Below are 22,194 nucleotides of genomic sequence, written 5' to 3' on the forward strand. Positions count from 1 at the left end.
TTCTGTGAACATGGCTAAGGTGTGGAAAAGAGAAAGAAAAACCTGTAAGCTCCAGGTAGCAGTCCAGCTGGGACTTGAGCCAGCCAGCGAGCAGCACACGCACGACCAGGAAAGTCACCCGCAGGAGACCTTTACAAAGCAGTAATTCATAATTGCTGCGTTAGTGCTAATATAGCACCATGCTGCTATTTCACCCCTCCTGCCCCCAAGGCAGGCTGGATCACGGGGAAAAATGCCCCCTACAATACTGGCAGCACGTCGGGCAATCCCTTCGTTGTTTTTTTCCCAGTGACGGCTCTGTTGCCTTCTATGTAATACATAGCTGTTGCCTGTTATTGTGAAAGACTGCATGGAAAATAAAGACTCATAAGTGTGGCTTCATGTTTAATTAGAAGCTAATGCGCTATTATTATTAGGTACCGAAGGAATGTACTGGCGAAGCAGTGCTCGAGTTGTTTTAAAAGCATAAGTGTACTTTCCCTTTGTCTAGCTGGCATGCACTGGCATTATTAGGAGGCACAAGACTGCTGTTACCCAGTCCTACAGCTCTTCGTTTGAAGTTCAGGCAAATACCACTGGAATTAAAGTATCTCAAATCTGTTTGTTTGGAGGACTTTGAAACAGAAGTGTATGGCGTGTCCCAGGCCAAGCCAAATGTTTAATCACAGTGGCACAGAGACTTGGGAGAGTACGAGGTCTGTGGCTAACTTTTCTATTCAGAGATAGTGATGAAGTACAGCTTGATGAAACATGACGACTGCATTGGTCTCAGAAGAGGTTGAAAGAAGCAATAAGAAAATTACATTTTTTTTTTTTTTTTTTTTAAAGAGAAGTTTCACTGCCTTCATGTTTAGTAAGCTGGCTGTGACTGCTATGCTCCGGTAAGAGGTATACTGCTTTGTAACCTCCGTATGTTGGCATGAGCTCAGCCTCACTACCTGCTTCTTAACATGGTTTCAGTAGACAGGCAATGAAATGTCTTGAATAGGGAGTAGTTCACATCTACACACCTATATAAAGTGAGAAGCCCTATGCTACAGGAAATTTAGCTAGGGGAGTTGCAGGCAGGTACAGGGAGGCACCCTACTTACAGCCACGAACGATCTCAAGCAGTAGCAAACACCCTCTGCAGGCACCTGCCCTCCTTTTTCATTGCCCTCCTTTTTCATTGCCCTCAGCTACTACTGCTACCAATGAGTTGGTTTTTGCTTTTTCTTTAAAAAAAAAAAAAAAAAAAAAAGGTATTGACTTTCAGGCTAGATTCCCACAAGATCATGTGGACTCCTAAAATCAGATACTGAGGTGGCATTGGCATTGGCATGCCAGGTACTTGCAACAAAGGTCCTGAAAGCAGGAGCAGCATGGCTCCCCAGGAGGTAGGAGCAAAGCACAACACACGTGCCTGCCCTGTGGCATGCATGGTGGGAATGCCCTGCTGAGGAGCAGCCCACCAGTCACAGCGCTTAGTGACAAAGGGAAGATGCAGATGCCTTTGATTTGCTTCAAAATGGGGAAGAAAACCAAACTCCCTCAACAGTTACAGCATTAGAGGAAAGCATCCCAGTTGTATATCAAAGTGTTTGGCACATACAGGCTAGGTTATGCGAGTCTTTATTCTATAAATGTCTGTAACACCTCCCATTCTTTCAAGTTCCTAACCTACTGTGCAAAACCTAAGGGGAATGTAGAAAGAGGAGTGTCTTACAACTCAACTATTTTGCCTTCAGCATCATTAAACACATTACAGTTGCGTGCTGCTGCTGGCTGCTGGGTCTTCAGTTGCTTAAAAAAACTACAAAATACAAGCAGATATGGAACACAATCTTTTATTAATAATGTATCACATTTGAACTTTGAAAAGAGTGAAATTAAAAGGCGTATTAAAACATACCCACTCTAAGCAATCTATTTTCTTCAGTAGAAAAAAAGCATACAACAGGTAGAAATACTATATACACAGTATATCAGTGTAGTCAACACACAGTTCATTCTCCTAGGACATGTACTGTGGCATGGCTGCTATAGTTCTCTAACATATTCCTCCAAACATTGTTCTGCAAATAGATATAACGATGTGAAAATATACCATCCCGTTGCAGTCCCGTATGAAATCTTTAACTTTTGAATTTTTGAGACAAACCTCCAAGCACCTAGTTCAGCTTAGCAATCTCAGAACACATACAAGGTGGTGCTGTATATGAAGATACTTGCGTTAAGCTTTTCCTTCTGCTTATGTGTCATTGGGATCCTTCCTTGTTAATGATAGTCTGCCTCAACTGTTTTGATTACATGGAAATCTGTAAACAATGTGTCTCCAATTAAACAGAGTACCTTCTGACAATGAAGCTCAGCCAGGGTTCATGATTAACTATACTTTAAACAGACTTTTCCTTTTCTCTTGCATTCATTTCAAGCAGATCTGTGTTGGGTTTATTTTATCATAAAAGGCTTTAAGCCCAAAATATAGATCACTGCAATAAGCCAGAAATCTACCCCATCCTTTTTCTGAGGAAAATCAGAAAGTAGAATGTTAGTTCTTAAATTAGTTCAGCGTGTCAAAAACAAAACAAAACAAAACAAAAAGCAAAAAAAAAAAAAAAGCAGGGGGGAACCCACAAGTTGCATCTGACCCTCACAACATCCTTGGGAGGGGAATATTACTATACAGGTGGGGCAGGCACGCTCGCAATGGATGATCCAGACCACAGTGTGATGCACTCCAGCTCTTAAATTTGTATTTGGCCTTAGTCCATGTGCGCCCTCACTCCCACACTCACACGTGAGTAGCTTCTTGCTGGTTGCCCCTCAGTCCATCTGCTGACACTGCTGATGAGCAGCAGGTCACTGCACAGCTGGAGAAGGCCCTCACGGGTCAAGCTCCAGCAACCTTCTCGCACCAGGTAGAAAGGTAGCAAGTCCCATACCTTTCAATTAAGTCTCACTTAACAAGACAGTAACTGAGCTACTACTGCTCTGCTGAGCAAGCCGCAGCAGGGTCTGAAATGTGGGTTTTTGCATGTCAGTGAACGCCCCGTGCTTCAGAAGAACCTCAACCGTTTTTGTGTGCCCTCCTCGTGCAGCCAGATGAAGAGCTGTCAACCCCTCATCATCAGAAACGTTGATATTTCCCGAACTGGCGAGTTCTTCTACTACTTCAGAGTGCCCATTTTCCGCAGCAAGATGTAACGCTGTCCTGTTTAAAGGGCCTCTGGCCAGGACACTGGCCCCTTCATCTATCAGCAACTTCGTCGTTGCTAAATGCCCACTGCGAGAGGCCAGGTGCAGAGCCGTACATCCTTCCGCTGTTGCCGCCTCGATGTCTGCACCATGCTTAAGGAGCAGCCTCGACGTGCTCGTGTGGCCCGTTTCGGCAGCTATGTGGAGAGCAGTCTGCGAGAGCGCGTTCGGTATGTTGACATCTGACTCCAGGTCTATGAGCAGGCGAGCGACGCGGTAGTGTCCTCGCTGAGCAGCCAAGTGCAGCGAGGTCCTCCCATCCACGGTCTGCACGTTTACGTTTGCACCTGGCTGCTTGGCCAGGAGCTTTACGATGGGGAGATGGCCCTGCCAGGCAGCATAGTGCAGGGGCACCCAGTCATCCTTGCCTCTGATGTTCACACTAACGCCTCTCCTCAGCAGGATCCGCACAATATTCTCTTGGCCATACTGACAGGCTATGTGGATGGGGGCTCTGCCTTCAAAATCAACCTCATTCAAGGATGCATTCTTATCAAGCAGCATTTTGGTGCTGAAATCATCCCCGTTTTGGGCAGCAAAGTGAAGAGCAGTCCACTGATCCTCATCTTTGGCATTAACATTGATTTTCCTTGCCATAATCAGCTCCACGATGCTTTTAACTTTCTTCTCAATGGCTATGTGAAGAGGGGTGGATCCTTTCTTGTTGGTGAGGTTAGGGTTAGCGTTGTAGAGGAGGAGCCACTTGACGCATTCTTCTTGACCAGCTTCAACAGCTAAGTGCAAAAGACTGTAGTTCCCATCTAAAACAATATCAACGTCTTGAGGCTGGAGGATCTTCATCAGCTTGCTGGTGTCTCCAGCTAAAATAGCCTCCGTTAGCTTCCTTTTCTGTATGTCTGTAGTACCAATATCTAGATGGAAAAAGACAACATCACAATGCTGATACCTGCCAATCCTTACGTGTCCCTGGCTAGAACAGCTGGTGGCTTCGAGCAATGACTTCAGACTGCAAAAATTGCCTCCCCCTCCCACTGCCATACCTGCAGAGGTTTCAGAACCATTTCACAGGGCAGATTTGGAGCCCACACTTGTCCTTATCCTGTTTCCAATGAAACTAAGAACAAAGGATGCTGTGGTTGGTCTCACTGCACTAATCATAGTTTGCCAAAGTGGAAAATAGACGCCTGCTTTTTGCAGTGCAGACTGAAAATGGAGGGGTGTGTGCACAACAGGGTGGTCTTTACTACAATGTTCATGGGAGCTGCTGAGAAACTCGCTTGAGCCTTCCCCAAAGACAGGTGCTCAGACTTGGGCTTTGTATAACTGAAGAAGCCACAAGCTCTTCTGGCACGTGGCATTGGTTTTAGTCCTACTCTGAGCGGGATGCTAGACTAGGTGACCTCCCTTCCAACCAGCCTTTCCATGACTGATTCTGTAATTGCTTTGATGGGGATTCAGGTCACTTGTTTTCAAAAGTAAATGAGATTTATTGTTTCTCATTAGACCGTGTTTAGGAGCCTCCTCACCCATTTTATTTAAATAACTACCTCCTGTAAACAAATTTGTAGTGCTGACAGCAGGAGAAAGCAAGGCTAACAGTGATTTCCAGAATGTTATTCTCCATATGACCACTCTCTGACCCACCAACTCCCATGCCCTAGTCCAAACAATTACAAAAACAAACAAACAAAAAACCCGACCATTACCTGAACTCTCTCTTTCAAAGGAAAGGGAAAGGGAGCCTCTGGATGAAAAAGCGGAATCTACGGACGAAACTCCTGAAAGCCGCTTGTCGCTGGCAGCGAGTTTGGATTCAGAAGAGCTGCGGCTGAGGTCCTCAGGGCCTTCCATAGTCTGTGAAATCCCTGAATCCAGCTGGGACAACAACTCTGAGAGACTGTAATCCTTAACTGATGCTAGAACAGGCTCCTGTTTCGGCTGGGATAACGCAGACATCCCCTTCAAGAGAAGCACACAAGCATTTTAGAAAGGTCAACAAGGAAAACTGAGCTTCTGCGAGACGAAACCTCACTGTTAGCTTGCAGATACCCTTGAAGCACCATTCTTGCTAAATGAATCCTACAAATAAGGCCACTGAAAACTTTTAGATGCGGGAGAGAAGCTTTCATCAGTACTCTCACAGCCACTAAAGCCACATGGCTCTTTTATCTATAGTGTTTTTTAAGATCAGACACACCCACACAGTTCCAGCCTTTACTTCCTAACTGTCCTGATGTCCCTCAGCACCCCAAGGGTCCACTGGCACTCAGTTTTTGCAGCTGATTTGTACATCTACTGCCACTTCTGCATTCCAGGCCTTCAGCAAGACCCACTCCTACTAGGCAAGAAGGTGTTAAAAAGCAACAAAGAAAAGGTTGTTTGAAAGGTACAGGTCACAGAAGTATCTGCTTCTCATTAAAAAAAAAAAAAAAAAAAAAAATAGTGCAATTTAACACTAGATAGAAGGAGAAAATACCTCAGACCGTTGCTTCGGGGAGCTCTTGGTGTCCAGGTCCTCAGCTATCATTTCTTTTGTTTCATCTTCTGGTTTCTCACAGAGGGCCTCTGTTTCTGAAGTGATTTCTTTGAAGAAAGAAAGACAGGGTTTTGTTTGTTTGTTTTGTCTTGTTTGTTTGCTATTAAACAGGAGTCTTCTCCTGAGATGCCCTGCTGCCTTTCTTATCACTAGAGCTTAACGGCTATTTGATGTTCTAGGAGGAGGACTCCTGTTTTGGCTATTCCACACAGCACCTCATCAGTAGGTACAGAATTGCAGCTAACCAAAAAGTGCAAACGACTGACTGAACAGTTCATTTTCACATTCAGACCAGACTTATGGTACGTGATGGCCACACCGCAGGACTGTAAACTAGTCTACTGCTAGCAGACTTAAAAATATGTTCCAAAAAGATGCAAAACCTCTTCCCATTAGTTCACATACTTTGTTTGGGCAGGAATATGGAAGTGGGTGGGGGGAAGAGGCAAATCTCTGTCATTAATGTGAAATAAAGCTACTTAGAGATAGTACTTGCTACACTCCTTTGCACACCTCAGTTTGTAACAGGTGCTTTGAGTGAGTTCAAACCTTTGAGCAGAGCTGCCTTTGTTATGGGCAGAAAAACAAAAGCACAAATTGTTTTGAAAAAAAAAAAAAAAAGAGGCAATTCTGTTTCTTAGCACACAATGGTGTATTCCAAGAGCCAGGGTGTTCAACACTTTGGTATGGTAAAAAAAAAAAAAAAAAAAAAAAAAAAGAAAAGAAAAAAAAGCACACCAAGTCCAGCTTGGCAGGCATATACCCTGATACAAACGATCAGAATTGAACATAAACCACCTCCCCTCAAGGTACTGGCTAAATAGATCAACTGGCTCAGTACAGATCTTATTCCTGACGTGTTTACATAACGCTGTCATGGTCAGACTTGTCCCCAGATAATCTCTTCCTCCATGAATGAATAAGTGGCCTGTATCATTGTCTCTCCCATACAATGTGCTCTGTTTATTCTGTCACAAAGGTTCACAGCATTTACCCCAAGGATTAGCAGAGTCCTGAGCAATAACATGACTCATAGAAGAAGAAATAGGCGGCCAAGTTACGAGGAAATCTTACCTTGAAATGTTGGCCGTTCACCAGGATCATCTTGCCAACATTTTTGCATCAGTTTGATCAAGTTATTACATGAATGAGGTCTGGATTTGGAAACAGCAGGTAGCTCTGGGCGGTGGCCTTTAACTACTTTTACCATAATATGTAAAATGTTGTTTTCCTCTGTAAAGCAAAAGCACACAAATGAAGCTCTCGCAGCAAAAGGAAGGATTTCTCTTTTGTCTAACAGCATTAACAGTGTATTAGGCAAAAACTTGTTTTTCATGCAATATTTTTGCTAGATTTCTTTGCCAACAGGGGAAAAAGGAAAAAATGGACCTATTCTCCCACACCATATTCAGCAACACAGTAACATCTACTTCCAGTTATTAGTTAAAAATCAATCGTCAGTAAGCGACTGTGTGCTTTTTCTTCCCATAAAAGGTGCAGAACCAAAGAAAAAACAACACCAAAACAGTGCTTTGCTACATCTCTTTGGATTTCCGTATCTGCTACAAGAAAACTGAAGAACAGTTTTCACAAAGACCAGGTACCCGAACTTTTCATAAAGGTAAAGGAAGACCACAGGTCAAGCAGTGAAGCAATGTGGCTCTTGATTCTTAAGCCAACCACTGGGCTAAACGGGATCTCTCACTAGAAGAAAAATGAATAGTAGACTGGAACCTGCTCAAACACGTTTGCTATACATAGGCTAGTTGCATACAAAGGAAAAGAGTCATAAAGAATAAATAACTGCCTGTAGATTGGTACATTTACTGTGGGGCGGAACAAAGCTTACTCTCACAGTCAGAGTTTTTTTGTTTTTTTGTTTTTTTTAAATCTGCACCCACAATCTACAAATAAACTCCAGAGCCTCTCTACAGAGAAGCTGTTTCTGAAAACAGGATGGCTGCCTGCCAGTTGGCTTTGCCCTGCGCTGTTCCTTGCTGGCCACCAACATCTGACAGAAGTCTGAGCAGGCCACACACTGACACGGATCAGGACAGCAAACTCCAACAAAAAATACAGCAAACTGCAAAAAAAGGTGCACATCAGGGCACACCATGGCACCATAGGTTCTGCTTTTAGGATGTAGGTCAAAGGAGGACTTAAAATTACGCTTGGCATTTGAGATCTTACATATGCTGATGGCATAAGACTGTAGGAATTTGGAGGACATGCATCATACTTGTAAACTGGGGCTGGTGGGGAGGGAAGCGTGTTTATCAATGGAAGAAAGGGAAAAAGAAGTCCAACACAACACACAACACATCAGACTTACCTGCAAAAGGCTTTTTCTGTGTAAGAACTCCCCAAATCACAATGGAAAAGCTACAAACAAATACAAAAAAATACTTTTAGAAAAGCTTTAAAAACCACAAAAAAAACCTACAACTATACAGAAGTATAACATGTTTTGGTAAGTTCTCTTTTCTTGGCCTTCACTTTTGTGTGCATTTCAGCTGAGAAACACACACAGCGAGATGCAGCCAAGAACCATGATCTGAAAGTCTAGTTTGTGAGGGAGGAACCTGAGGCAGTGAACACAGAGCTGCCAGAGACTGCTGATTTCTTGTTAACATCTACCAATTACTCCGCAAAGACACTAACAAGATCAGAGAGCAGCAAAGAATTACTGGGGATGTTATTTAATACTTCTACCCTGCAAGACAACTATAAAAAAATATATAAACATTCCTCTTCCAACATGACATTCTTTTAATCTACATCTATGACTTCCTTTTCCTAATAACCTTACCATGAAAGAAAAACCAAAGAGATAGTGATGAAATCCACCAGAGATAGCTAAGAATTTTGTCACAGACTAGAAAAGTAGGTCAGGATGTACCTTTTGACGGGGAAATTTAAGGTGCCCTGAGTGCCTCCCATGACAGTTGCTAATAAATAAATGTTTCTTAGAATGATTTCCATAATGCTGAAGACCAGAATCAGCTGCAATTTGTTAAAAGTCTTCTACGTTGTAAAGACTTTGCATAAAGAGAACTAAACACGAGCCTTTGCAAAACGAGGCTCAAACAAGAGTTAGGGGCTTCGCGGTCAATTAAGTGTTATAAACAGAAAAAAAGAGGACTCATTAATTTAAAGCCCTTTTTTAGGTGTTTTCTCAGTTAACTGACCTGTACACATCATGCTTGGTGTCAAAACACCTATTTTTTTCTTTGATGCGCTCGGGAGGAAGGTATGCAATTGTGCCACACAAGCCGTCCATGCTGAGGTCATGGGAATGGGACAAGCCATTGCACTTTGCGAGTCCAAAGTCAGAAATCTGCAAAAGACAGAGGAGGAGGGGAGAGAATTAAGTGCATGCTACCATTAGACTTCAGAGGAGCTGAAAACTTTTCTGTAGAGAATGATAGATGACCCCCAAAAAAACAGTGAGCACACTCTGGAAGCATTACGCTGTGGTAGGCTTTTCTTCTTATGGTTAAGCTAAAAAAAATTAAGCAGCTTTTTGCAAGCAGCGGCATGTCAGCCCATTACACAGCAAACACAACAAACAGTCAGCCAATTTATTGCAATTTAAAACCAGTCAAAATTCAGCTAGTGCAAACTACAGGTTAATGCAATTCCTGGTCTCGCCACCCCCTTTCCATAAGCAACATCACGTTGTATGTTATGTTGAACTGTTCTGAGCACCTATTTTCGAGCTCGTGGTCTGAAAATGAGTGCAAGAGAATTGCTCTTTCAGATATCACTGTTCCACTGACCATACCAGCAAGGACCAAGCCCAGCACCAGAGGCACAAAGTGTTTAAAACACACAGACACACACACACTGAACCCACACGGGGAATTCTTTTTGGCAACTAGCAGATATAGCAAGTCGGTGCAGTGACGCAGTGAACACAGCTGAAGTGAACTAAACAAGTGACAGCAAGTTTAGAAAAAGGAAAACACACCTCCACTTTAATTTGAAGTGTCAAACAAATATGCATTCATTTGCTCTCAAAGGCATACCAATCATCAAGCAAACAGATAGGCAAGGAATTTTCCTTTGTCTTACTTATTTCCCACTGGTCAAAAATGTCTATTATGTTAAGTGGAAATTTCAAGAAGAGCCAAGCCTTTTTTTTTTTTTTGACCACTCTGCCCACTGATTTTGGTCTACACGTTAGATAAGGTTTCTCCTTCAAGCAACATCCCCCCAGCACCACCACCAAAAAAAAAAAAAAAAAAAAGACATGTATCTTCTTTTTATCTAATAAATGCTCAGGTTTTTCAATGACTCATTCCCCTAGCACCTTTTTGATCTTCACAACTTCTCCTTTGAGAAAGTTTTCCCTCAAAACAAGAGGCATAATTAAAAAAAAACCTTCATTTTATTTTCTGAAAGAGGCTCCGGCTCTACCCTTTCAGAAGCTTCTCTCTAAAGATAACCGCAAGGCTAGCTGCAACACGTCCCCGTTATTGGAAAGGGGTAAAACTGCAGCCAGCCCCACGCTGTCGGAGAGGAGGCAGGCTGCAGAGCCATCACTCCACAGATGCCAGGAATCTCCCCTTGTCATAAAACAAACAAACCAGCCCACGCAGCCTCGGCAGGAACTTCTCCCAGGAACAAACAGCTCGGGAGAGATGTTCAGGAGGGTGCCTGTACCCTAGCACGCAGGTATTTCCCACCTGCTGCCTGCCTGGATCTTAAATCTGTAATGCAACGCAGGAATGGCTTTGGAAGACGACAAAAAAGTGAAGTCATCTGGAGGAGCAGATTCCCATGCTGTGCTCTCAGAGGGGACCTGCTGGAGGCCCGAAAAGCAGTGAGTGGGCAAGATCAACAAGCCAACTGCCCTGGTGAGAGCCAAATCGATGGCCCCAGCAAGCCGCAAGATTTGGGGGCAGCTGGTGCTCGATGGGAGCACCAAAGCACAGCGCCAGCATCGTGCAAGCCCTCGGTGTCAGGTTAGCAAACGCTCCGAGTCCTGCAAGCCCGAACAGATCCAGCCTGGCGGAGCGCTGCTCTGCTTTGATTAACGCGAAGCAGAGGGCTTGCACACACACCTCAAGAAATCCACATGGCACGCAGGCGTAATTTTACAGAAAGGCACCTTCCTCTCTGCCCGAACGATGCCAGGTTTCCTGCTGTGTAGGTGAAGAGAGAAGATGAGTTGCAGGCAGCGCGGTGACCCTGCTGCGTTACGGCGGGCCACCAGCTATGCCACAGGGCACGCAGCAGGCCTCACGCCGAGCCTACGCACCAAAAAACTGCTACAGCACATGGTGTACCCCACACACAGCCCTCCAGGCCAGCACAGCTTCCCCTTGCAAACCTGGCTGTGAAGGGCCAGGTTTTACACAAAATAAAAGGCAATTTATCCGCAGAGCAGAGCCCCAGTCGCACCAAACACAGCAGAGAGCACCGGCCCTCGGAGAATTGTCACCTGCCAGGCTGACACAAAGGAGCAGGATGCCGCAGACAGCCCTTGTGGCTTTCCCGAGTCCCTTTAGGGTAAATTTTCCATGCTGCATGGGGTAGTTAGTTAGTCATGCAGCTTCTTTTAACGTCAGTGGGAACTGCGCAGTGGGTGGAAGGCAGCCATTTGCCTTATCTCTCCTGCCTTGAAATTGCTGGTTCTGCCGCACCAGGCGTCCCTGCTCCTTCCTCACATCCCCACCGGCCCCAAGCCCACCCCAGCACCTGCCCTGTGCCTGTGTGTCATGCTCTGCATGTAGCCTTGCTCCTCGCCTTACTCATTTTGGATGGATCCCACCACGCTTCAGAAGCATACCTAATACCCGCGGAGTTAAGGGGAGACACGGAGGCGACAGACTGCTGCATGCAAAACATGCGGTGAAGGGGTAGGAAGAAGAGGAGAAACACGGGCCAAACCCCACACAGGCAGTGGGATTGTACATGTTCAGACAGCTCAGGTGCTCTCGGCCTTTTAAAGGGCTGCATGAAAAGAAACACGTGAGCAGCCACTGGGGAGGGGAGCCGCACGTGCTCCCCGGCCCACAGCCCAGCAACATGACTGCCAGGCTGCAGATCTGAAGGGCATTTTCCATAAACCTTTTTACTGGTTTGGTTTAAATCAAGTGTTCTGTGCACGCAGCCTAGCTGCTTCTGTCAATGGCAAACATTTCCATTGCAGTTTGCTAAAATCCACTCACTTGCAAGATTTTAGATGCTTGAGTTGGCCAAGTTATTTTTTACAGCTTCTGTAGAGACCAAAATCTCTCTCTTCCCCTCTTTTTCTTCTCCTTTTTTTTTTTATTTTTAAAAACATGTAACCCAAGCAGTGCAGGGATCTAGCTCCTAGAAACAAAAACAATGCCTGGAAACTGATGGCTCCCAATAGCCCACCCTAATGCACGCACGCAGTTCCTGATGCTGCATGTCATTTTTCTGCAAATCAGGCTCAGGAATCCACCTCAATGGACTCAGGGACAGAGTTCACCCAAAGGTTTCCTTCAACAAATAGGTAACATAAAGCAGATTAATTTTTAATCTCTGCTGGCATTCCTGGTATTTGTTTCTGGTCCAACTGTCTGTGCACTTGGTGACTGAGGATGCCACCGTATTTGTCCACAGGGTTTTGATGATGGGCTTTTGTTTTTGTTTTTTTTTTTTCTTCTTTATTTTTCTGAAGACAAGGTGGAAATGTTGTTTGTTTGTTTGTTTGTTTCTAAAAAATGCAAGAAAGTTTTAAAAGACTTACACGGATTATAGATTCGGAATACAAAACATTAGGAATAAAAAAATAATTCTCTTGGTTCCATACGTAGACACAGCTAGCACCTCAACTTCAATCGTGTATGTTGAGAAACACTGGTAGAAAGACTTCAGTTAGCTACAAAACAAAGTCCTTTTAAAAGAGATTGTGTTCCTATCCTTTTCTAACATGTCCTGAAGCTTTAACTCTAAAATCTGTTTTAGCTGAGATGTTTGCATGGTCTAAAATTTTGGGTAGACCTGTGTGGTACCAGGAGTTGGACTCGATGATCCTCATGGGTCCCTTCCAACTTGGGATATTCTATGATTCTTCAGAAGAGCAGAAACCACGGTCAAACATCCACTTTAATCCATCATAAATGTGCATTGCCACAGCAGGGATGGTTCTGCTTGCTCTCCTCTGCCACTACTAGAGAGAATTGATCGAGGTGAGAATCAGCTTGGCTGGCTGGCATCAAAGAGCCAGGTAACAAAAGCCCCAGACACCTTGATCAGGAGGGGTGGGAAATGGAGAAGGGACACAGAAAACAAAGCCTCTTCTCCTTTCTAATAACAGGAAAGCATTTGCAGCTGATAAAAAAAAAAAAAGAAGTGGCTGTGTTAACTGCATCAGCTAGTCTAATGAAAGAGAACCTCTTGTCACCAGCCTGGCCTCCAGCTATTACCTTGACCTACAGTACATAGAGAAGCTTTATGACAAACGCATTTTCTATCTGTCTAGGCCTCTTCTGACTTCAAACTCTACGAATTTTGCCGCCTTTTCCTTCAGCTGAACCAAGTAAAGGTGAAGACTGACTAAACATGGAGAGGTTGTCTCTGGGGACTGCCAGCACAGCACAGCAGCAAACTTCACCCTGGCTGCAGTTGGATCAAAGTAGGGGAAAGGAACTGCGAGCTCATCTTGATTCAAATTCTTTGAAAGAAAATCTGGAGATGAAAAACAATTGGTGGGATTTGCCAGTGTATGTACCTATACATATAAGCTGTATAAGAGAAACAAGGACAGTAATGTTTTTCCCCAAAGGTATTAAGCTGCAGGCCAGCTTCATTTTAAAAACCTGAATGAAAAGTAACTCTTTTAAGAAGATAAACCTGGGCAGCAGTAACTGAGCATGTGGGCACGGCAGCTGCCAACAAGTCAGGCGGAGAGGTTTTGCACAGGGGCTGTATTCACCTGCGGAGGGCTCTGGAGAGAGATCCCATGGGATCTCCGAGCGCTGAGTGTGCTACCGCCTGCGAGGGCAGCGCAGGAATGCGGCACTGCTTCCCCGCCGACAATTGCCACATCCCAGGGAGCTGGAGGAGGGATCCTGATTTTGTACAGGGGACAGCAGGCTGAAGAACAAGCTCGTTAGATGTGGTAGAGGTGAGCGAAAGCGAGGTGTTAAGCAGCTTGTAAGTATTTGACGGCAGCATGTGTGAAACACCAGAGAAAGGGGCAGGGTGGATCTTGTTGACAGAGAGAAGCAACAGGCTGAAATTAAGGAAAAAAACGCAGGCTGTTTGTTGCTAGCAAAGCTTGCCTGGGTATGCAATAATCCTCCCAAGAAAACCACGTTGCTTAAGGCAACCCAGATATGGAGAGGAAGGGAGCTCCCACCTAAGACTCGTTTCGGGACAGGAGGCATCCTACAGAGGACAGCAAAGCCTTATCCTAAGTTGCACGTTATATACATACACTTAAAATCACCAGAGAATTCCCCAACGTGCCTTTGAGAAAATTAACAAATACACAGCTATCTGCATCCCAGCTCAGGCTAATCTCACCCTCTTAATTACCCCGCCAATAACAAAATTCAGCACCCACACTTATGTAACACGCAGGAGACGGCTTTATGATACGGAGGCACCCACTTGATGATAAGTTGTGTGCAACACCACTGCGTTAGTCATCATCCTCACTTGGGGTTTTTACAGTAAGTGTTGTGCTCGTAAAAGAAGAAGGGTGTGTTTCCATTTAACTAGCAACATGGCACAGAAGCATTCCTAATGTACTCCACTGTAAGTCTGTCTGTTTCCTGGCTCAAGGGCAAACAGCTTATAAAAATCCTCCCTACCTCCAAACTCTTCTTTTGCAGTCTGCAACATCTCTTCACACACTTCAGGATCCTATTAGGGACAGGTCACCTACTAAATTAACACTAACGTTTAAAAAGTAAAAACACTTCAATCATTAGCTTCATTAGCCTTCCAGCAAGAAAATGCGCATTAAATCAAGCTGCAGGGTCTGAAATTTAATTACAAGTTTCACATCACACAAAAAGGAGGTTTGGGGCCACATTTTTAAAGTGAAGACTCCTCACAGAATATGCACATCGCCTATTTTGCATGTGGGTTCCTACGTCTGCTTTGCTGCACGGAGGGGTTTCCACAATGCCTGCAGATCTAAAAGAGCTCTGGCTGGAAAAAAAGGTTGGGATCAGACCATTTTTTTCTGAGCTTAATGGAAAGAGTCTGAAGAACATGCTCTACATACGGAACACAAAGCAGCAACACTTTAGGGATGTTGACAATGACCTCACCTGAAAAAAATGCGTGTGCATTTTGTACTTTGCCCCCTCGTATTACTGTGCAGATATAGGCTACACAGGAGGCAGATATCAGGCAAGATTTCAACCTCCTGAAATGGTGAGAAAAATAGAGCCTTCACATCTTGGCTCACAGATGAGTCAAGAATTAGGAATTTAAGAAGTTATGCAAGCGTGCATAAAGTTTAGGTAAATAAATCCTTAACAAAGGCCTTTGAGCACCAGCGTGTGGGAATATACTTCGTACAGTTCAAATCTTGATGTTCTGGCCATCATACCAGGACTGTCTGTAGTTGTCTTGTACCTCAAGAAGAAAATCCTCCTAACAAGTAAACCATAAAGTGCCCTAGAAAAAAAGGTGACTGTGTCCAGACTGATTCCATTAGGCACATGCTTCCTATGGCTCCAACCCTCTCAAGACATCAGGGAAGGTATTTCCATTTCCTGAAAACTTCAGTTTTAGAATAGTACAACAAATCCACGGCCATTTGGCCAGACTGAGGAGGACAGGAAGACAGGGAGAAGACGGATGATGGTGCTGAAAGATCTGTGACTACTTGTGCTGAATTATAGCACCCAGGTATGGTTAATCCTGCACTTCTAGGCTCAGTAATTTGGCTATTGTTTTGGAAAAATAAAAATAAAAATCAGGGAAAAGGTACGCTTCAGTCTCTTTCCTCTCCATAAGGAAGAATTAGAAAGCAAAAAAATCTCCCTAGACCAGCTGTCAGAACAGAACCTCCAACAAAGAAGGCCAGCAAACATGCTAGCTTACTCTGGAAGAGGATGATAAAAATAATTCCATACTGATAGAGCCAGAAACGTTTCCCTAAGTGACCTCTGGTATGCATAAGCAGTCACGACAGGGATACTTTTTCACTGTATGTGCTCTGGGCAAAGGAAAGAAGACAGCGAGTTGCCTCCAGGAAGGCTCTGCTTCTCCAGACTCCCACTGTACATGAGATTTGGGTATTCAGTGCAACGTACAAAGCCAGAAGGACCCAGACAGAACAAGGTTGCCACTGGGAGCTGCAGAACTGGCAGAGATGACTTGGAGAGAAAAGCAGCGTGAATCTCTGTGTTCTCATCTGCTTTATGGCCTGTCTGTGAGGAAGTTTGTAGCAGAAGGCGCTGGGCTCACAAACCCAGAGTCTGCTATGCTAGCACCCACCTTCTCACAGGCCCTGCAACTCCACCTCTGTTTATGTACCAAAATGGTGCGTAAATCAGGTAGACAAGTTTGAGGATCGGAGCGGTTGGGTTGGCGGGCATTTTCCTAATTCAAAAGGAACGCTTCTGGGCCTCTCTCCGGCCCCTGAGCTTGGCACAGCAGGAATATCCCAAAGCGGGGTTTGGGCTCAGAGTGCCCAAGGCATACCTTGACATGGTAGTGGGCATCAAGCAGGATGTTGGCAGGCTTGAGGTCCAGGTGGAGCAGCGGAGGGGACATGCAGTGCAGGAAGTTCATGCCCACGGCCGTCTCGTGGATGATTCGGAAGCGCAGCTCCCAGGGCAGAGGCTCGGAAGCCAGGAGCTTTTCCAGGGACCCTGTTTCCATGTACTCCATGACCAAGCCAACCGGCTCTTTGCAGATGCCATAAACAGGGAGGATGTAGCGAAACTTTGCCATTTCCATCTTCCTGGCTTCTTCCAGTAACTCCATGCGCTCCCTGCGTGGAAGAGAAAATATGGTAAAGGATGGAGTGGCTGCTCGCTCCCGAAAAAAAGCGCACACCACGTTTAATTTCCTAAGAAATTATGAAACTGAAAAACACATTTCGTGATCGTTGCCTGGCTGGACCAGGCTGCATCTCTCCAGCCTCTGCCCCAGGCACGTTGTCACATTTACTGGCTTGGCTTTGTGCTGCCGATGACAGCTCAGAGCTGCCGAACCGCAGGCAAGCTGCAGACTTCAGCAGCACAAATCCCCCTAGCCATGCACGGCCTGCCTCTCCGCTTTGATGTGTCGGCGGCTAGGAAGAAGCCCCAGCTGTGTAATGCCCAGGTTCGCCACTGCCATACCTCCCCGGGCTCAAGCCAGCAGCTTTCTGTGAGTCAGGAGGCTGCCTCCACCAGGAGCGAACACAGCCAGCACTGCTTCAGCTGCCCTGCTGACACAGGCTGACAGCACACGGAGCCAGGGCTGGCAGCCAGAGCCCCTCAGACTCATCCTTTAGGAGGGGAAGCTCCCTGCTGCGACCAGGGGGATGAGGCAAAAGCCTCCCTTCCACCCAAATCCAGCCGTGGCACTGCAGCACTACCTGTCCGAGGCTGATCCTCGTTATTCAGGAGGTACCGAGCACCCACGGGCTGCAGAGATCTGATATGCCCAACTTTTCTCCTTAGTGGTGGGTCTGACCTAGCAAGAAGCAGCAGACCTTTTTCCGAGGTAAGATCAGGCTAAGAAACAACTTAAGAGGTAAGGACAAGATATTGGGAAGAAAAAAAAAAAAAGATAAGTGAAATCGTTTCTCTCCATTAACCATGTTGGCTCCTGCTGCTCCCTACAGCAACTTGCTTGTGAAATAATTGCCTTTGTAGACAAGTACCCAGTTTGCTCTCTGGCATGCTGGAAGGGAGCGCCTGTGAATAACACAACCAACTCCTTGCCCCCAAGCCACATGCATAGCCAGCATAATTCACCAGGCTTCAGCGAGCTGAGTGCTGGAGTCACGATGTAAAACACCCGTCTGAGCCCTCCGAGGCAGAGCAGGAGCCCAGCAACAGCTCAAACCTAACAGGAGCCGCCGGGCTCACGGGGACCAGGGGTTCCCTGGCTAAGGACAGGCTCAGAAAGAGTCACCAAGGTCAGAGAGAGAGAGAGAGCAGCTGCTCGAAATTGCCTGTTTTCCCCAGCAAAGAGAGGATTTCCACTTCCAGCAAAATAAAAAGCTTCCCTTTCTGTTTCGACCATGCTCAGTTAGTCGAGTGAAAAAATTGACTAATTAACAGGCAAGCATCCTTTATCCAATTCGCCTGTTCAAACAAATTAATAGACAAACGTACAATCACCACCACCTTTAGGGTCTTCCGATATCGCAGCATTCAAAAATGAAACCTCTGGTGATCCAGCATAGCCACTGCGGTACAGGTTTCAAACACAGACCAGACCTCCCCACTTCAGAAAATAGGAAAGAAAAAAAAAAAAAGACAAAAGGGACAAAAGATAAGAGAGCCCGAATACAACTAAATCGTTAGTCAAGTGCTGGAGTGCATTTGCATTAATCCTATTAGCACAAGCAGCTCCTCAGACCAGGCTGAGATGAAAGGTCCCTACCTGCCCTTTCCGCCCCGCTGTCGGTGTGCCCATCGCCTCAACATCCAAGCCCTAATGCTACAGCAAAGGACGCTGTGGTATCGCTGAAGTCCAGTTTTAGCAGATCAAAGTCTGTTTTTTTTTTACGCTGCTCAGTTACTCATAGTGCTTAGAAATTATTCCAATAATCACCAAGAAAACTCCTCCAAAGGAAAAAAGATGCTTGCGAGGTTTCTAAGTCAAGAGGCATGGGCCTCGCCTCTGTTACAGCTTCTTACTTGGCACCTATGTGGTTAAAGAGTCAGAATTATCTTCTCTAACCACTTCGTCTCCCTTCCCCCTCCACATATTCTAAGATTACAGTGATTTCTTAAAAAAGTTTGCATCCAGGACTGCTCAGCTCCCCTAAATCTAAGGGTACATACGCTTTCAAAGCATTAGGGGACAGGGGCACGCACTGGAAGAGATCTATCCCTGGGTTCAGATAACATCTTGCAGAGAAGATGCTGACAGCCATGATCAGCCATCTTCAAAGCAATTAGAAATATCAGCTAAATCAGCACGTGGGACCTCGGGCACCCCCGAGGCAGCCCCTGCTCCTGCTGAGGGTCAGGCCGAGCTGCGGCCGCGCTGTGTGGATTCTCCCAAAGATGCAGCGGGGCCCGATGCTTGTAGCACAAGCCCTGCTGTTGCAAGACCTGCGAGAATTACAGCTGTACTCACATTTGCATGCACCCAGTCTTCGTGCCCTACAGATAGTGTTCTGTGCACAAAAATACAACTTTAAGCTCACCGGGCAGCCCTCGCCAGGCTCCTTCGTCGGCCACCTGAATAAACGCAGCATCTGCTAACAGCAAGAAATTCCTAAAACCAGCTCAGTTTCTAAGTCCCACTCCACTTCTAAATCCAGGTCCTGCAGAGGGCTTTGCTCATGTTGTCCCAGCCACGGAGGCGTACCTTGCCACCTCCACACCTGGTAGCCACCCTCACCACCCTGCACACCTAGCCAAGAGCCCTCTCTGGGAACCGCTACGTTGTTCGGGCTCGTTAGGGCCTGCGTGATTAGGTTCAGCTACAAGAAATTCACCTCCAGGTTGTTCTTGCACAGCTTGCCCCCTTTTTCTCCAGCTAGACTTCTGCTCTGGCCAACGGAGGTAAGGAAAAAAAGACTTTGCTTTCTCCACTGCAGGTCCTGGGCGTACCCTCCTCCACCTTTCTGGGCCACACACTCTTTTCTTCAGGTTTACAGTGAGGGCATCTGGAGCTGCACGTGGGAAACACGATGTCAGGGGACAGAAAGCGGGAATGAATAAGGGTTTAGAAATGGAATTTGGCTAGACAGCCTGAGAGGGCTTGGGTTTAAAGGGAAAAATATCTCTGAAGAATAAAATCTTCTTCTGCTTGAGGCCACTTCACTCTCCAGTGAGATAATTGCCAAGGGAATTACTCCAAATCTACTGCAGAAACAGTAGGAGAGACTACAGGGCACTACCACCACCAAACCATTACAAACAGGGTTTTAATGTGGTACCAAATAAAGAAAGAAAGAAAGAAAGAAAGCTTCAGTGCTATGCAGTTAATGTTTCTGATATCACTTGTAATTTTAACTCTGTCTCCAGACAGTTCCAAGAAACGGCTTGTCAAGTGAACCTCCTGGATTAACAGTTTAATTATACAGGCTTGTTTCAACCAGCTCGAACAGCCTGTGAACTACAGGGGCGGTGTTTTATTTTGTCTGTGCCTGCCCCCCCCCCCCGCCCCCCTCCACGAATTCACAATCTCAGCTCAGTTTTATTCTGCAGAAACAGCTTTTTCAAAGGCCAGGGACCCCTCCAACTTCTAATTAACACTCCCCACTCCCCTTAAGTGCATGAAATATATTCTGTAGTAAAACAAATACACTCATCTTTCGGTAACTGGATTGCCAAGATGAGCTGCACGCTGCAGGAGTCCCCTGCCCTCAAAGTTCGCAGATTCCCACAGAATTTTTGTTCACCATACATCACGTCCATACAATCTCTCTCACATCTGCAAACCTCACAACCCCCGAAAGACGGGTGGATCTCTATTGCACACCGAATACCGGTACAGAGATTTGGTAGCATCTCTCAAAATTAATCGTTCACATTACAATAGGCGGCGACATCCTTTCTGCTATACTCTAAAAATTAACTTTTGAATATGTTTCTAAACATATTCCACAAATAAAAAGTGTAAAAAACATTCTACCTTATTTTTAAGGGATGCTTTAATTTTAATGGCAAAATCAGCCAGCTATGGTACCATTTGATTAGGTCTCGGTACACATCAAGTCTGAAACCTACTCTGAAGCTTTAAAGGTAGGTGGGCCTGTGGGTTAACCAGATAACACATCCTCTGCCACTCTGAGGTCTTTCCCATTTTATTCACAGACAGCACAGTTACCCAACGCAGACATTCAACTCTCCCTCTCCCCTTTGAATAAGAAGCATCTCACTCTGCTATGTAAGCCGTGCCTACAGCAAATTCAGGCTGGCAAGACGCCCCCCCAGCCCAGCACTCTCGCAGAATACGGGCTCACAAACACCCTCAATCCCGGGCCAGCTTATCTCCTGCTGCTGCAGGAACTGCAGCACGGGAAACCTTCTGAGACTCAACCCCATGGAGCAAGCTGCAGAATCAGCTCATGAGCTGGCGGAGATCCCAGAGATCGAGGTGGAGCTGGAAAAGCTCCATCGGCACAACTTGGCCGCGCTCCCCACCTCCTACACAGATGCTGACCTGCCGGGAAGCTGCCACTGTCCCTCAGACCAGCGGGACGCTTCCAAAGTGCATCCCAAAACCCTCCGTCCCCCTTCATTTGGGATTGTGCTGTGCCCTCCATCGGGGGCGGCCGAGCTGCAGCGCCTTCCCACCACACAGTGCCTTGCCCTGGCAGGAGACACGAGGCATGGAGAGCCTCCAGACCCCATCCTGTGTTTCCACTCCTTTCACAAGGACTGAAGCACCAGACCGGGACAGGGCAAAACGCCTTGCGAGCGGCCCCAAGCGCACAGGCGGGCTCACACTGCAACCTCTTCCCAAGCCGAGCTGCTTCGAGCGGCCAAGCGTCGCTCTTCCCGGCCCCACCACATCTCGTGGTGGCCTGGGCTTCGCCTGAGTGCGATAAATGCCACGTTTGCTTGGGGAATGACGAATTTCCAGGCTGTCTTTGCCGTGTCTGGTCACACGCGTGGCTGCCATGGGCTGCGTGCGTGGGGCCAGGCTTGCTTCATTCACTCGCTCCCAAGGCTCTGGGCTACGCCGCCTGCTTCGCCACCCCAAAAACAAGGGCACGCCAGCAGTGCAGACAGCATGGACAACCCAGTTTGGCCTCGGAAGCGTCTGCACCGCTGTTACACGTTCGCATGCGCTGCGTAGGCGAACCAAAAAAAAAAAATAAAATAAAATAAGAAAGCAAAATCCCCGAGGTTTTGGGGGTCTCCTCCCAAAGCGGGCACAGCCGAGCCCTCCCACCCCTCCCTGCCCCGGTCCCGGTCCCGGTCCCGGTCCTTACTTCTCGTCCACATGGAGGCTGGGCGAGCACTTGATGGCGAGCCAGGTCTTCCAGTGCAGGTGGCGCACCTTGTACACCTGCCCGAAGCCCCCCGAGCCGATCTTCTCCCAGCTGCCGAACTCGCTCTCCTCGAAGGCTCTCAGCAGCCCCACGGCCCAGGGGGAGCCGCTCTCCATGGCTGAGACCGACCCTGCCCAGCCCTGCCCTGCCCGGCTCGGCTCAGCACAGCCCGGCTCGGCTCAGCTCGGCTCGGCACCAGGTGAGTCGGGTGCGGCCCAGCAGGGGGAGGCGGCGCCGTCATTTCCTGGGCCGGGCCCGGCCCCGCCGCCATGGCGCTGGCGGGGAGGGGAGGCTCGGGCCCCGGGGGGCGGCCGCCCCCTGCTGCCTCCCCGGCTCCTGCACC

General features: G+C 46.7%; 1 protein-coding gene across 1 annotated transcript; it reads right to left on the bottom strand.

The window, feature by feature from the left end:
- Positions 1-2,610: 2,610 nt before the first annotated feature.
- On the bottom strand, positions 2,611-21,967 carry RIPK4 (receptor interacting serine/threonine kinase 4). Its single transcript, XM_032196483.1, has 8 exons — positions 21,792-21,967; positions 16,379-16,670; positions 8,923-9,071; positions 8,067-8,116; positions 6,809-6,967; positions 5,675-5,781; positions 4,905-5,157; positions 2,611-4,109 (listed from the first exon to the last, which is right to left on the bottom strand). The coding sequence occupies exons 1-8, from the start codon at positions 21,965-21,967 to the stop codon at positions 2,932-2,934; spliced, it is 2,364 nt and encodes a 787-aa protein (XP_032052374.1). The 3' UTR covers positions 2,611-2,931.
- Between the last annotated feature and the right edge of the window lie 227 nt (positions 21,968-22,194).

The sequence above is a fragment of the Aythya fuligula genome, chromosome 1 (assembly GCF_009819795.1).
Source record: "Aythya fuligula isolate bAytFul2 chromosome 1, bAytFul2.pri, whole genome shotgun sequence".
Classification (NCBI taxonomy): Eukaryota; Metazoa; Chordata; class Aves; order Anseriformes; family Anatidae; genus Aythya; species Aythya fuligula.